This window comes from Lissotriton vulgaris, chromosome 11 (assembly GCF_964263255.1).
Source record: "Lissotriton vulgaris chromosome 11, aLisVul1.2, whole genome shotgun sequence".
Lineage (NCBI taxonomy): Eukaryota > Metazoa > Chordata > Amphibia > Caudata > Salamandridae > Lissotriton > Lissotriton vulgaris.
The window spans coordinates 650,183,318-650,200,425 of NC_141699.1; the positions used below are offsets into that span (position 1 = coordinate 650,183,318).

The 17,108-nt window shown below is 44.4% G+C and overlaps 1 protein-coding gene across 1 annotated transcript in view; it reads left to right on the plus strand.

Annotated features, from left to right (window-relative positions):
• PLEKHA2 (pleckstrin homology domain containing A2) overlaps window positions 1-17,108 on the plus strand; it is a 747,617-nt gene that overhangs the window by 607,409 nt on the left and 123,100 nt on the right. Inside the window, exon 9 of the mRNA XM_086943737.1 lies at window positions 10,166-10,234. Coding sequence (XP_086799863.1) covers window positions 10,166-10,234 — 69 coding nt within the window. The remainder of the gene's footprint in view (window positions 1-10,165; window positions 10,235-17,108) is intronic.

A 17,108-nucleotide genomic window follows, 5' to 3' on the forward strand; every position in this document is an offset into this window, starting at 1 on the left:
TGCAGTGTAGGGCCTGCACACAGTTTGCTAAGTTAGCATGTTGCCCTGACAAGTGCAACCACTTGTCAGGCATTACTTTCCCTTATGCGTACACAGTGGGCACCCCTGTGGTAGGTCCCGGGTAACCCCTGGACAGGGTGCAGTTTAAGTAAAAGGCAGGAAACATACTGAAGGGTGTGCTATGTCCTGACAGTGAAAAACACTCCATTTCATTTTTCACTGGTGAAAGGTCATCCTGCCCATTGGACAGAATGGGGGAGGCTGGGTATTATGTTTGTTAGCCTAGTTTCCCATAGGTTTAAAATGGACAGGAGAGGTTTAGTATGTATGAACTCAGTGTCATAACACAGACATCTTTCTATGAAAGTGGTTTTGCCACTGTGTGTTCAGAAACCACTCTTTTCAGAAAGTGGCTGAGTTTTGTGTTTTAAGCATTTCTGTGTGTCTCCGCTGAATGTGGATTGGCTGTCTGGATCTGAGAGGTGAGAGGAGCTGGTGAAGGTCTTGACCCAGGGAGGGGTTGAGATGGCACCAGGTGGTCCAGCATCTGGAGAGTAGGGGGAGGAGAAGGCCGGGAGGTGAAGAGGTCTGGGTTGTTGCTATAAAACAATTGACCCACCTCCTGCTGAGTGATTAAGGATCCAGATCCCCAGTATCAAAGGGTGAAAGGTGACACTGGAAGTGAGACACCCAGAACTGATTTAGGCATGGACCCCTGAGCGCAACGAACTTCAAAGACATTTAGGGGTATAACTATGAGAGCTGAGACCCCTGAACGTTGGAATAGAAATGGATTGAGACTGAAAAGGCTTGTACCTATTTTGTGGTCAAGAGGAACCTCTGCTAAGGGAGGAACAACTGAAGAGACTGCTGTGAAGGACCAACCCTTGCTTTGTGATCTGGGGATGGTCTTCAGTTTGCTGTTTTAACCAAGGAAGACGCTGTTGGGACTGTTTTGTGCGCTTTTCCCCCTGCTTGAAGAAGACTGTGCTTTGTGCTGTGTCTTGTTACTCCAAGGGCTCGAGGTTAGCTGACTCCTTTTTTAGGAAACACAGGAACATAAAAGCTTCCGGAGAAGTTTCAAGCGACACAGTGGGAGCTTTTTGTGGCTACTTGAGACCCTCGGAAGGTGTGTCCTGTGATCTTGGACACGGAGGAGAAGTGAGGCGCAGACATGCTGGGTGTGTGTCGTGGTGCACAGGAGGAATTGGTGAAGAGCGCCTGGTCAACATGTGGATCGAAGGTGAAATGAGTCTAGGATGTGCTGGGTGCATGTCGTGGTGCACCCTAGGCATTGGTGAGGAGCGCCTGGTCAGCGTATGCATGGGAGGTAAAGGGAGACTCGGACGTACAGGGTTGGTGTTGTGGTGCATTACAAGCACTAGTGAGGAGCGCCTGGTCAACATGTGCATCGGAAGTGGAGTGAGTCTCGGACGCACAGGGTGCGTGTCGGGGTGCACCGGAGGTGCTGGTGAAGAGCGCCTGGTCATCGAGTGCACCGGAGGAGAAGTAAGGCTTGGACACGGTGAGCGTGTCCTGGTGCGGCTGAAGGCGTTGGTGAAGAGCACCTGGATAGCAGGGCACCGGAGATGGAGTAATTCGCAGTGAAGCAGTGTGCGTGCTTTGGTGCAACCTGGGACTGTGGAGGTGATCAGCTGATCATCTAAAGAGCCCCGTAAGAAAATGAGTCTCTGCAGCATGGTGTGCGTGTCTTGGTGACAACTGAGATCGCAGGAAGGAGTGCCTGGTGAACGTGCACTCGAAGTCGACGTGAAGTCCCATAAGCGTTGTGTATTTGGCTTCGTGCCAAAGGAGACCCGGAGGGTGCTGTGGTGAATGTGCACCCAGAGTAACGCAATCTCAGAAGCATGAGGGAACGTTTGCCCTGCGGCTGCCTGAGACCTTCCAAACAGTCGCGGCCCAGACCGGCAGCCCCGTAGTAGCTGAGCTGCCAGGACGATCCACTGAGGCCCCTTGAGAAAGTTCTGCATGGAAGGCCCAGTTCGCTGAAGGAGGAGAGGAAAGTGGGGTTGCTCCTCAAGGTAACGAGGATCACTACCTGGGCTGGGTGCAGCCTCAGAGGGACACTTTCTCGGCCTCTCATTCCTCCTTGCGACGTGAGCCTCTGCTTCGGCTCAGACCAAAGGAGTGTCAGTACTGGGGCTAGAGTGAGAAGCTGTACGTTATGTCATTGTTGATAAGTGTGGGGGGCAACTGTTATCAAAGAGGCTGATTGTCGTAATATGCATTGCCAATATTGCTGCTAACGAACTGCCGGACTGTCTTATGACGCCTGACACTATTTCTGCATAACAAAGTACACGATTGTAGCGCTAAGCCTTGCATAATTTCTCCATTGCAAAGTATAGGATTGTAGCGGACTGCATTGCATTAATCCTTCATTGCAAAGTACATGATTGTAGCTACACTTTGCATAATTCCTTAATTGCAAAGTACATGATTGTAGCAGAGCTTGTTGCATTATTTCTTCATTGCAAAGTACGTGATTGGGGTGTGACACATTGTAATACTCCTTCATTGCGCAGTACATGATTGTAGTGGTACGCATTGCATTATTTCTCCCATTGCAAGGTACCGGGGTGACTCGTTATGTATTTGTAACGGGCGCGGGAGTTATGGGCAGGAGGCGTGTCTTAGTTTTAGTAGGCTTTAATGTGGAAAAGAGGTAATCTGTACAAGTCTTTCGGGTAGGGACAGTTCGACGGGTTGAGCGGCTTCGAAAGGCTCGTCTACTTCGGGGTTTGTCCTTCTCGCCTCTCCGATGCCTTTCGGGGCTTCGTCGAGTCGAGGCTCCATCGCTGTCCGTCTTGCCTCTCGATAGAAACAAACACAGCAAGTCGTGAGGAAGGTGCTCTTTATGTACAAGTGCTCAGGGGAAAAGGAGTGAGGAAGCACAAACCTGTGTCACACTCTCTCTAAGTCCGCCCGGTGATAAGGGGGGGTCGGTGCTCAGGGAAAAGGATACCGGGACAAGGGGATACCCAGGACTAATTGGTGGAAGTGCCCTTCCTTCCAACCCAGCCCCTGATCTTACTCCGTACCTGGGATAGCCACACACCTCCCCCGGGTGTGTGGCTGGGCGGCTCGTGGGGACGTTGGCCTCCTGGCTTAACCTCGGTCTCAGGCGCCGCTCCTCCACAGCTCTCCGCTTCCTCAGATCTTCTCCTCGTCTCCGCAACACTCCTACGCTCTCTCCGCTCCTCTTCCTTCTCCTTCCACACGTCTCCACTCCGGGTGAACAAGCACACCAGCCTCTTTGTGACTTCCGCATTTGACATATGAGCGTCCTCGTAGTGTTCTTCAGCGTGTCTTGCCATGCTGAAAGAGGGTTTGGGTTCCACTAGCTATCCCTTTGATATCTCACAGAATTGATTGTTACCTAGAACCCTTCTTACTCAAGTAATGCTCAAAGGGTTGTAAGGTGGCAGTCCATCAAGTTATCTGTCTCAGGCTGGCATATTTTAAGTCCCTGGTGCCAGAGAATCTATGCAAACGATTTCCGGGTCAAACAAGAACGTAAAAAATACCTCATTTTTAAACAGGTTTGCATGTAATCATATAAACGTTTATGGACCAATTAAACCTTAAATGTATTACATACAGTTTGCTTCTCTGAGGTAAATTAGGTTTACTTTCAGTGTTGTTTAATTTTTGTATTGCATGTGATGTCAGATGAATTGTGAGGACTCAAACTGTTTGAAACTTTTTTAAAACAGATAAAACATTACTGAAATTAATGAAGACTGTTATCTGTGAATAGCAAGTCTATTAATGCACTGAGTGCATGTAAGACCGCCTTTAATGGAAATTATACCAATAGTCATCTAACCATTCACTAAAGGCTACCAGTGTATATTTCTACCACAGGATACAACAGATATTAAATTAAAACATTAGTTAATAATTCCCCCAAGGGTCAATTATTTTTATGCGTAACTCCTATTTTGAACTTTTATTTTTTGATCAGATATTTTCCCATATTGATAGGGGTTTCAGTGGCTCTCTGTTTCCTATGATGGGAGTGACATGGCTTGCCTTTTTGTATTCTCGTTATGATTTTTACCATTCTGGAATAACCCAAGATTATAGGAAGCTTTACAAAATATATCTGGTAATATGGCAGGGTGTAACCAAGCACAAACACTAGGTGATATTCTGCTGAAAGATTGTTTCACTCCATTTGACACATATCTCACTGCAGGGTTTAGACTTTTAAAATTGTATGGCAGTCCAAGAGTTTTAAAAAAAGACTTTGGTCTGTCAAGCGGCTTGGTAATGTGACATAATCCAATATGTGGTTATGCATTAAATTCTAAGAAAAAGGCCACACAGCTACATTACTGCCACATTATATTGTCTAAGGAAGACGTGAATCAGCAGGATATAGTAAAATTAAATGTGAAAAGGGAACTTTGCATAGACCTGGAATTATGGAATATTAGATTGCAAGATTAACAAGCAGTTCTTTCTACAAACCTGAAGTTGGATTGATTACTTAATTATACCACCCCAACTAGTTTACCCAGATTAACTCAAAGTATGGTGTCTAAATGCTGTAATTATTATAGCTGTATCATTTCAGGAAACTTGATTAATATAATTAGACTTTTCCTATTACTGACTGCCACGAACGTTATTGCTGCTTGTTATCTTAATTGCTGGTTAGACCTAAGGAGAAATATATGTTTGGGAAAGCAGTTTACACCTCAATCTAGTAGACCTCACCATTACTGGGCTAATTTTCTTCAGTTGTGCACCAATCCACTGTATTGCTGATAGAACCTTCTACTTTATTTGTAATTGAACAGAATAAGGGTATTGTGTAAAAGTTATAGGGTTTAATAAGGGAAAGAATGGTAGTGTGGGGTGGTGGAGAAGGAGACAGGGAGACAGAGGGATGTTTAGTATGCTGTAGTTTATTATTATAGTCACTTGTTCCCAGACTTTTAACAAACAACAACAAAACTCTGTCCCGAGCAAAGGTCCAGTTCCTCGTCCTAGGGGCAGTCTTCGTTCCCTTACGTCAGGAAACCTTGTCCCAGGCTATCCGAGGCTGAAGAGCGAAGGGTGGCTTCCCGTAGGTGCTCACGACACTCAAAAAAGAACAAACAAAAACGTAAAATCGGTAAAGAGGATCTCTGGGGATATTAACGTTTGAAGGGATTAGGGAAGTGAGGGGGGAAGAAGCACCAACCGTCACCAGTGAAGACGCTTCCGCTCTAGGGCACTTAGTCTTGTGCAAGGAGCTCTGCTTCCAAATCTTCGCGGACGCCCCCCCTCACCTCCCAACCTCCCCTTGCCCCAGACAGCCCCCGGTTGTCCCCGTACCTTTTTAAGCCACGACCCTCCAGGGTCTTGGCGGGAAATAGCGCGTTGCCGGAGAAGGACCACCTCCTTCTTTTCTGGCTCCACCTCCAATAGGTCGTCGGTGTCTAGGTTGAGGGGTTCTGCCTCGGTCCCAGCGGGAATCCACGGGTCCAGGAATCCTCCGGGACTGATAAGGAAGGTCTGCACGTTCCGTTCTCTCTCCGCTGCCTCCGTTACTTCCTCCACTGGGCGAACATCCGTCTCTCCGAGGTGCTTCTGTTTGATGCCGGGGAAAGTCAGCTGATGATGTCACGTGACTGGTTTGAAAGTCAGGTTGCTGGGGAAAATTATAGAGACAGTGTTCCGCAGTCATAGGAGCTGAGGTCTGAAAATAGAGGAGGGGACATGGGGGTAGATAAGGAAGTGATTGCTCACGTGATGTTCCCAGAGAGGAGGTATCATCCGGGGGTACCTCAACACAGGTAGCAAATGGAAGAACCTGTGGTTCTTTTTTAGTTTGTTCATCTTTTGCTGAAGAAATATATAATTTGTTTATCTCAAAGTGTAGTTGTGCATACAAATCAACTGAACCCCTTCCTGGTAATGTTACTTACTGAGCAAAGACGTCTTTTCCTGGTAGTATTTCGTTTAATGTTGAATTTTTTATTGTTGACAGCAATTGTTTAATGAGACTAATTTAGTTGGGATAAATAAAGGGCTGTCTCTGAAGAAAACCAGGAAAAGCTAGTTGCTATAACCAAGTCAGGTGCATAGTTTCCAGCAATACATTGTAGTTTATGGTCAGTTGTATCCGGACTTGAGCTGTAATTTGTAGAAAGCATCACATATTATTTTTAATAGCAGGACTAGTTTTATGTTCGCAAATATAGACCTATTACATCTGCAATGCCACACAAGCAACAGACGAGCTATTGCAGTCTTTCTGTTATGTCTATGGTTCTATGGACGTGGCTTTAAAAAGAAAAATTCCAGCACTTCTATTGTGTTCCAATTCTTAACACTAATTCAACCACTTCTCATTCTGGAGTTGGAGAGTGATGTAGTGAGCAAAGTTGTAGGAGAATGGGTCACTTTCTCAAAGACCACTGCATGAAATACTTCACAAAAGCAAAATTATACAGATCAAAATTTGTCAAGCCATGTTAGGATGAGGATGAGCTCTTCAAGAATGGCATTGAGCCATGTTGCTGGTGAGGAGATTAGTAGAAGCGCTCGAGGAGAGTGTAGAGAAGTATGTCTCAATAGGGCATAGAGACATGCCTGATAGTGAGACGTTAGGCAATGACCAAGAGAAGGACCAGAAAGAGAGGATAAAGAGGGCACTAAAAAAGGCAGTGGTAGAGGAATTGTCAGTGTCAGAAAGGGAAAAGGTTACCTCTGGGAAGTGAAAGAAAGCTAGAAGTGGCAAACCAGATAGTGTAATAGTGGGGGTTCTTCCTCTACTACAGCCAAATGCAATGTGAAAAATTTCGTAACACTTTTTTTGCACTGGGTACAAATTTGCTGATACTATCCAGATGCAAACAAGATACCTCCTCTGTAGAAGTGTATTTAAGTAAAGCATAGACAAGGCAATAAACTATCCTGTTCACTCTTAAAGTAATTTTCCTTCATCGATCCGACGGACCTGGTGTCGTTGTTGAGGTTACTTCAGCAAACCTTGTGAAATGTTAAAACTTATTATTTTAGGGGAAAAGTCATGAAGATAAAACAGCGATTGAAGGTGATTGCTAAACCACAGCCTTGGCCCATTTGCATGCTCTCTCTTCTACTGATGACTCTTTGTAAATTAGTCTTCATTCATTTAAACTACCAACCCTGACCTTTGAAACAGCCATGTTCCTATTGAAGAAGTGTAATATCACAAATTGACCCAGCACTATTGTGGGTTGAGAGATCATACAGACCTCTCTGCCCCAACAATGCAATACTTTTGAGAGTCTTTGCCCACAGAATGTGTAGTAGAACTAAAAATCAAAAAAACCTCTGGACCTCTTGATCCTTGCCATCCTTTGACCCTTTCACACCTTACACATTACTCTATAAAATGATTGTGAAAACAATGATCTATGGACTGCAGACCTTTCTCCATCTTGAATCAGTATTTCGACCAAAACAATCTGGATTCTGCTGATCTGAAAGTATTGGTCTACCTTCCAAAATAGTGCATTTAAAATGGTGGCTAAGGACAATGTGGCACTTTCTGTCAAACTGTTTCTCTGCAGCTTTTATCACTGTAAGAGATCAGGCCCTTCCAGATGCTGTTCCTGCAGCTGACCATTGGTCAACAGATGTTATACCAGATCAGGGCCTGCATGTTTCAGATGGGATTTTTCTTTCTTGTTAAGTATAGGAGGGCATAACTGTGTACTTCCTAGTGGTTGTTTCTTAGTACCCTTGGTTTTCCATATTATTGAACATTAGGGTTAATATACAACTGAATGCCAAAGACATGCAATTCTCATTGAAATGTCCTCAATGTCAATATCTTTACTGCCTTGCAGCTCTGTCTCGTTGCAGTAAAAAAACTGATACAAAAGAACTTGCTACAACTACATAGTAATTTGAACAAAATCATATTTTTTGATCAAAGTAAAATCTGCCGGCTAAGGCATCAGTTCTCCACCCCTTTTTCACCTCAATGGCCTTTCAAAAAGGAAAATATGTACGGTTCCTCCTCCATAATAATATGGCCCTTGCACCAGAGATCAGTGCCAAGTGTTTTTCTACTTTCCTGAGCTCACACTCAAACCCCATCTCTTCCCTTTTGAATGAAAAGCAAAGTTTGTAAATCACATAAACTGCAGCAGGCTAAGGGGCACGTGCATCAAGGTAGGCTTTTGCAATTCCTTAATTGCGATTATTAAGGAATCACAATGAAGGAATCGCCAAAGCCTATGCATGTAGAAATCGCTAAAAAAATAGCGATTTCTAAACATTCCTTAAATGCGACTCGCAAACTGCGAGTTGCAATTAAGGAATTTCTTCCCATTCATTCCAAGGGGCCTAGATGCCCATAGGAATGAATGGGAATTGCATTCACAATTTGTGAGTACCGAATGCAATTTCAAGTGTGCAAGGGTTCCAACAGGATACCCTGTTGCACCCCTGAAATCCGCATATGAGTACATGTTGCCCACACACATGCCCCAAGGGCATGTGTGTGTGTAAAATAGAACTTTGAAAAATGCACTTTAGTGCATTTTTCAAAGTTTTTGCAAATAACCACCAAGTATAAATGGATGGTAATTTGCGACTCCTGTTAGCGAAATCGCTAAATTTTTTACTTTAATGCATTAAATTTAAGGAATCTCAATTTGCGATTCCTTAAATGCAATTGCAATTTAAGTAATCGCAATTTAGATATTAAATAAATTGTGATTTTTGCATTTGGGATGATGCATCCCAAATGCAAAAATACTGGTCGCAAAGGGGCAGATTCTAAGAATCTGCCCGTTTGCGACCGGTTTTTCTTTTGATGTCTGTGGCCCTATATCTCCCTTGAAGACTGAGGAACCACCTCCTTTGACTCGGTGTGGAATGGAATCTAGTTTTCTTGAGAAGTCAGTAATTTTTTTCCTTCATATTTAATTGACCTCGTCCTGCCATGCCTGGTTCTCACACTGTTATGAGAACCAATCAGTTTCTGCTAATGGTGTTCCTTACAGTATGTGGCATGAAATTCCATGCCCATAACACTTACGTCTCTACTAATCTAAGCAACAGAAGTCAAATGACTCACGCTTAAAGACCATTTAGTGTTACAGTGCGCTACTGGAAATGTTATTAGTAGTTGATATTAGTAGTTATAGAACGCTAACTGACATGATTAAGCACATGTGTATGTCAATAAACAGATAGCCTGGCTGTCGGGCGGGTGGGCGGACGAACGACAGAGATAGATAGACAGACAGACAGACAGACAGACTGACAGTGACAGACAGAAAGACAGACAGACAGACAGAAATACAGACAGACAGACAGACAGACAGACAGAGGGAGGGAGGGTTGGTTGGATGGATGGATGGATGGATAGATATAGATATTTGGGGAGAGTTAGTAGTATACCATGATACACCATCACCAACTATGTAAATCTATGGATGGATGGCTTAAATATTAGGTTATACACTTGTTGTTGGTTGGAAAGTAAGAAACCTGTAACTTTTTAGTTGTCACATTTGCTGCTTGGCGTGATCGGCTGGCTGCACTTCCTGTCATTTTCTGATGTTACTTCCTGTTTCGGTTCCCAAAATGCAGGACAAACTAAATAAGCAAAACTAAATAATGGCAGGAGAATATGGTTGGGAAATCATGAACAAGTAAAAACAGAAGTAGCATGTTTTATTATAAAATAAATGTGTATATACCCTTTAAGACCACAGTCTATGAATTCTGTCAACAGACTGTGCTCTTCTAATGCCACAGCTATATATGCACTGAATTAGAACTTGGTTTCAGAATTTATTTAAATTTCAGTCTGCAGCCTTTTACTTCTGAGTGAATAGCTAAGCATGGGCCAGCACCCAATAGAACTGATCAGCTTCAAACTTAGTAGCCATGTAATTTTGCATTCTGTTAAAAAATCTCCCATTATATTTAGAAACATGTTCCATATGTTAGGGGCGGAGGGACTTTTTAAAAATTATACACATTTGGTTTATAGACCTAAACAATATTACTTGAGTAAATATGTATTGACAAATCAGCTTTGCCTGTAATGATGATACCCCAAAGTAAAACTATGCGTAAAGTGCTGTTAATCTAAGAGCAGGTAGCTAGTTCATAAGATATTGATTTATTTTTATATTTGCAGCGGAAGAATTGGAAACGTCGGTACTTTGTCCTTGATGACTATTCGATAAGTTACTTCAAATGTGAAAAGGTAAGTTCTAACTTAACCTTCCAACAATCTTACTGGTTATTTCAAAGGCCTGATCCTTAAGCTGATGCAAGGAGGATTAATTAAAGGGATAGTAGTTGGGCGGACTTTACTGTGAAGGGCATGTTCTGAATATAAAATGTAGAATGATTTCACTCGATGCTGATAGACTTTTATATTTTACAGTTTTCTGGACTATGATATTTTTGTTTTTGTTTCTATTGTTTATCTCCTCTGCTTTCTGAACAGTGCAAAGTGTACCCTCCCTTTTGTGGGTATTACCTTATCCTGTATTTTTTCTTGAATACAATATTATTGTTATTATTGTTCTGCTCTTTGTAAATTTGTAAAGCATTCTGATTCCTCCAAGAGTCATGTTCATGCTATAAAAAATGAATGAAAACAAAATAAAATACATTGCTTATATTCTTCTGTTTGCGTAGTTAGCGTCTGCTTCATGTCAGATTTCAATTCATATACCTTGTGTCACCAATGTCAACATGGTCAATCCATCTGCAGTACAGTTTTTGCAACCACATCTCAATCTTTGATGGTATCCCTGTCTTTTTTGAACTGTCGGGTCCACTGCCAACTTTGGTGTGACTGATACATTTACAGCGGTCCAATGTGTGTTTCATTATGATCAAGAATCTCTACTTAACAATTAATGAATAAAACAGGATTTATTTAGCATGGCTATTCACACGCAAGGGTATCCAGCTGCTGAGGGCCTTGCTGGTTCGGGAGACATCAGTTGAACAGCCAGGTCTTGTGCCCTTTCTTGAATTCCAGAAGAGAGGGGGAGGTGAAGAGGGAGGTCGATTCGGGACTTAGCAGTGAGGTAGGAGAAGAAGTCCTCCACTATTGCTTCGGCAGATGTGGGGGATGTGAGCAAGGGAGAGGGAGGTGCAGCATAGGCATCTGGAGGATTGGGGGAATTTCATGCAGTAGTGGATGTAAGCTGCTCCTTGAATTGTGAAGGGTTTAAAGGTGTGGATAAGCATCTTGAATTGACATCTCTTCTTAATAGAGAACCAGTGGAGCTGCTTAAGGTGGGGTGTGATGCGTGTCCATTTGGTGAGGTTGAGGATGAGTCTGGCAGCGGAGTTCTGTATGGTCTGCAGTCTCTTCAGAAGGTGGTGAGTGATTCCTATGTAGAGTGCATTGCTCTAGTCCAGGCAGCTGGTTACTAGGGCTTGAGTGACGGTTCGTCTGGTTTCTATGGGCAGCCTTAGAAGATTTTATAGAGCACGCTAAGAGTGAGGAAGTAGGCGGATGAGACTGCGTTGACCTAGATTTTCCCTATGAGCTTGCTGTCCAGGATAATGCCACAGTTGCAGGCATAGTCTTCTGGAGTGGGCGAGGGTCCTAGTTTGGGAGGCCACCAGGAGTGATTTCATGGGGAGGTGTTGTTCTGTAAAATCAGCACTTTTGTTTTGTCTGTGTTGAGCTTCAGGCAGTTGCTTTTCATTCAGTCGGGAATGCTTATCATGCAGCTGTGGAAGTTGGCCCTTGTGGTTGAGGGTTCTTCTGATAGCCAGAGGATGAGCTGGGTTTTGTCTGAGTAGGGTATGATGCTTAAACCATGGATTCTGATGATGTTGACCAAGGCGGTCATACAGGTGTCAAACAGTGTGTGGCTGATGGATGAGACTAGAGGGACATCAGATGGTGTTCTTGGGTTTTGAGGTGAACGGTGGTAGGTGGATTCTTTGGGCTCTTCTGGTAAGGAATACGGTGATCCATTTAAGGAAGTCTCCTTGGATTCCTATCTGATGAAGCCTCTTGATCAGGGATACAGTGTCAAACACTGCTGATAGGTTGAGGAGGATCAGGGCCACTGTTTCTCTCTGATCAAGTAGTTTTCTGATTTCGTTGGTTTCAGCGATCAGGGTGGTTTTGGTGATGTGGATGGTGTGGAATCCGGAATGGGAGTTGTCCAGAAGATTGTTGTTCTACAGGTGTTCCTTGATTTGGTGGTTGTTGGCTTTTACGAGGACTTTGCCCACAAAGGGAAGCAGGGAGATGAGATGGTCATTCTTGAGTTGCAGGGGCCGGCGGATGTTTTCTTGAGTATGGATTTGACTTCTGCATGTTTCCAATATTTGGGGTAGGTGGCCATGGTGATGGATTGTTGCTGATCTTCTTGCTCCAGAGTTTTGAAAATGTGGTGGGGACAAGGATCCGTGGGTGCTCCTGAGTGGACAGAGTTCATGATGGCTGTGGTGTTCTGTGTGGTGAGCTGGTCCCAGGTAGTGAGTAGGTGGTTGGGGTTTGTATCTGTGGGAGAGATAATAATAATAATAAGAAGACATTTTTAAAGTGCCTGGTTACACTAAGGCCAGTGTGTCCCCGTGTTGTGGTACAGCTCACAATAGTCAAGAGATCCAAGTATCTTTATCCCCACCGAAGGATCCACCTCTACCACAAGGGGAAGAGGTAAGTTTTCAGTTGTTTACGAATCATCAATTCTGAGGCTCTGGAGGTCAGAGGGGCTAGATTGGGGTTTAAAGTTTTTGTAGATGGTGTAGATCTTGTGGTGGAAGAAGTCTCTGAGGGTGTCACAAAGTTCCTGGGAAGGGGTGATGGCGTTTTTGATGGCTAAGAGGTTGGTTGTCTCTGACAATAGTGAAGAGTGCTTTGCCGTGGTTAGAACTGGCATCAATGCAGTCCACCAGGGTGCTCCTTGTTTGTGCATATACCACTTTAGGTCTAGTTACTGTTATATCTAAATTTATGGTCTGTGGTATTGCTTATTATGGTCTTGAACTTTGATACATGTCGGCTCGTATTTTTTCTGTGTTCACAAAACGTGGTATCAGTAATTGCAGCAGAGATTTCCTTAGAAATGGCTGTGAAAAATGTGCATTGCAATGACAACTGCCGCACTGTACAGTCAAGAAAATCCCAATTCAAGTGTCATTTCTATTTCAATGTACCAGAGATTCATTTCATTAGTATAGTACAGAGCATGGCACACACTATACTAGAGGATTTATACTTTTAGCATAAATTGTGCGGTAAAAAAGTTATTTAAAGGTGTGTTTTAGTTAAGGGTGAAGGGAACAAGGTAGCTGATCATTCATCGTGCACTTAGTCATCCCTTGCCATATCTCTCCCATGAGGTTCTCCTCCAGTGTTATCACCTTTTACTCCTGACCATCCTATGCTGCTACTATTTACCATAGCTTATTTTTCATAAGCCCCCTTTCCTCTTGTCTGTACCATGGCCTCATGCTCCTGACCTCCATCCATGGTAACCGATATCCTGAGATTCCATCCAGTTCTGATGCACTCGGTCTTGGGTTGTAAGGGGGGTATATAATATATAAATATCTAAGGAAATGTTTAAAAACTGTAAAACATTAAATCAGCATTATTAAAATTGCAAGTGATAACAATAGGTAACTGACACAAAGCAATATTCATATCAACATGTAACAAATACAGCAGCACTAGAAACCGCATATAAATAGGACAACCTCACATAATACACACTGGTGACGTTTGGCACAGACAATTAGAGGGAAATAAGATTGGTCATCAAGGGGCTTTAGACCCATCCATGATTTCGGTTACACCACATTTTTTTTACACCCATCCAATTGGCCAACATTAAGAGCTGATTACAAGTTGTGCAGGGTGGTATCTCCACAGTACATTTTCTCTCCCCCTCCCCCCGTCATTATGAGCTTACAAGAAATTTCTTCTACTGAAAGTGGAGGAGTGTGGCTCACTGATTAGAGCGGCAGACCCTGATGCAGAGGTATGGCCCGGGACCAGGGTTCAATTCCCGACGCGGCAGGGTCCTGAGCCCAAAAATGTCCACGGACTCGATAATTGTCGCCTCGGTGCCTACTCTAATCATGGGGTCCCACGCTGCAACTCTGGGCAATAGCTTGCTTAATCTCCACTACGGCAGCCCACCCGCTGCGGGATGCCTGGCTTTCACCTTGGAGATGCCCAGTAGGGGTTGCTTACAGGGAAAAAGCCAGGACGGGTTCCCAAGGCAAGCGCCTTGATGCCTTCGGGTGATACGTGCGCTATATAAGTTGCACTACATTTACATACATACATTTACATTTACAAAGCAAGTAGTATTTTCCGAGCAGAAAGGGATCGGAGTTTGGGAAAAACACAAAATACAGGTTTGAGAATACCGGCCAGAAATGATGTTTCCAGACGCGGTATTCCTGTGCCCCCCTTACCTTCCACTTTGGAATTCTGCCAGTGCCTAATGTTAGGGACTGGGAGCCATTACTTACCAGCGTACAGCTGTGCCACTGCAGCTCCTCAGAAATGACATCTAAAAGTGTCAACAGATTTAACAGCACAGCTCTGGGGACAGCGGCAGCTTCCTGTACTGCTGGGGATCCAAGGAGAGATTTGTATAAATCATCCATCACCCACCCACACTCACATGAGGGCATTGGCCTGCAGTAATGACTCGCAGCTCTTCTGCCAAAATGGAAAAATTGAGTTTTGCAGAGGGGACATGTTGTTCTTCAGATACACGGTGAATTTTATTTTCCAGAACAGTTTTCATTTTACTCCCTTCTGAAAAGACATTATGATGGCCAGTGGATAGCCCGACATGGAAAAGAAGCACTGACAATGTGGAAGTGAGACACTTCCATGCGCACCAGGACCTGTATTATGATATGGGTGCACTTTCCCTGTGTGGCGCCACAGCGCACCTTCAAACAGGTGCGCCATCGACAAACAGGGAAAGTGTGCCCTTTTATGTTGAATGCGAACTCGTGCTGCCCTGGGGGCAGCGCATTCAAGTGAAATGCGGAGTGGCTGGATCAGAGCCACTCTGTGTTTCACATTGCAGGCAGCAACTGCTTGCACTTTCAAAAGGGATTAGAGATCCCCTTGCAGGTGGGTGCAGTGAGTGACTGCACCCACCTGCAAAAATGTGTGTGGGGGTCCATGGCACCCAATTTCATCCCTCGAGAAGGCTGCCTCAAGAGGCAAATTGACAGAGGGTCACCTTTTTGTGGCACACTTTCAGTGCGCCTCCTAACAGCTTCTTTGACTTTACACCCATGACCATAATACAGCGCTGGCACAGAGGCGAGGAGATTCCCTCATTTGCATGGCTCATTTGCATAGGACCACACCTCCATGCACACCCTCTTGAGATAGTGCTGATGCTACTTGTGCACAAGCATCTGTGGCCCCTTTTGAAATATGGTGGACATGCCCGTTGTGCACCCCCCCTCTCTCTCCCCCCCGGGCAATTTCTGTAATATGGCCTTAGGTGGTACATACAATGGGACTGACTAAGCCCGGGAGGCGCAAGGACAGGAAGACAGGTAGCGAGATAATGTGACAGAGAAACACTGGGATAGGTAGTTATGAGTAGAGGTAGTTGCTGGGTCAAAGCAACACTGGGACAGGAAGATTTGTGGAGAGAAATACGCAGGGTCAGGGAGATAATGGCATAGGAAGACTTATGGAGAAGGAGATGCTTGAACAGGGATACACTGGGACACGGAAACGCATGCACTTGTTCCATTTGCACTGAGACACAGAGATAGGAGACATAGAGAAAGGGTGACCCTGAGACCTGGCCACAGTAAGCTTGGGAGACAAAAGTACTGAGTTTCACTATACAGGGAACACTGGGAAAGCGACACAGGAAGATACAGACCCTAGGGCAGTTAGACATGGATAAAGCAACAAAAAATCCTATACACTGGTATTGATAAACACTGGCACTTGAACAGCAAGACAATTATACTGTCAGGAGGACATAAACACTGGGAGATGGAGATTCAGACACAAATTCACTGGGACCGAGAATTACTGAGCCAGAAGAGCTTATCTACTAACTAAATTTACTAAATGTTCATGCAACACAGTACAGCAACCAAATGTAATGCAGTGTGTCATGCAAGGGGAAAACAAAGTGCAAGGGCCCTCTATTCTCATATTGGCCTTCTTTAACTGTCATCCCCTACGCTGGTGCTCTAAAAGGCTACCATGCATGAAGTACAGCCTCGCAGAGGTGAGTGTGCGGCATCTTGCATAGGATTATAACAGAAAGCATATGTTTCCAGTGCAAATTCAGATGTCTATTCAACCTCATTTGAGGTGTGCTGTGCCATGCCGCACATATGCATGGGTGGGTTTTTTGTAGAAGTGAAAGCATTTCTCCTTGTTAGCATCTGCTTCATGGAGGAGTTCGATTTTCACTCAAAGCCCGGTCTGGCTATTTTAGTAGATTGGGCTTTGCCTCCAAATGGATGGGTGTTTGTCAGCAGTACCCATACATGCCAACATTTCAGGAGAGCAAAGTGGGAGTTTAAAAAAAAAAATCGGGAGAATGGGGCTTTGAATCGGGTTACTGTCATATATGGGCTTTGGAAGTGTGTTGCTGTAGGATCGGACATTTGAAACGTAAATGCACGTTTTTTTCTTACCTTTCAGAAGCCTAGAGCGCAATGGCAGGCAGAGAGGGTGATGCAAGTGTTGGGCACTGGCCTGGCAGGTTGTTGGCAGTACATGCACCCCCCAACTCCCTGTGGCAGCCCGGGCTGAAACAGCCCCCCCCCCCACCCCAAGTACTTTGCAGGTCTTTAAAAGACAATTCCCTTGTTAATGCCGCTTTGTTGGTTTTTCACCCCTTCGAGAGCCCCTGCATCTCCACTCTTTGCTGGAAGAGTTAGCACTTTACACAATACCAAGCCCTGTCAGCTGAAACCCCCGAGGAATCAGGTTTTTGCTTGTAGGAATCGGGAGGCGGGAGACTAGCCTTCAAATCGGTAGTCTCACGCCTGAATCGGGATGGTTGGCATGTCTGAGTACCCTGTTAATGCTCCCTTGATGAAAAGTGAAACAAGCAGCAAAATAGGCTTTTGGTCCTCAG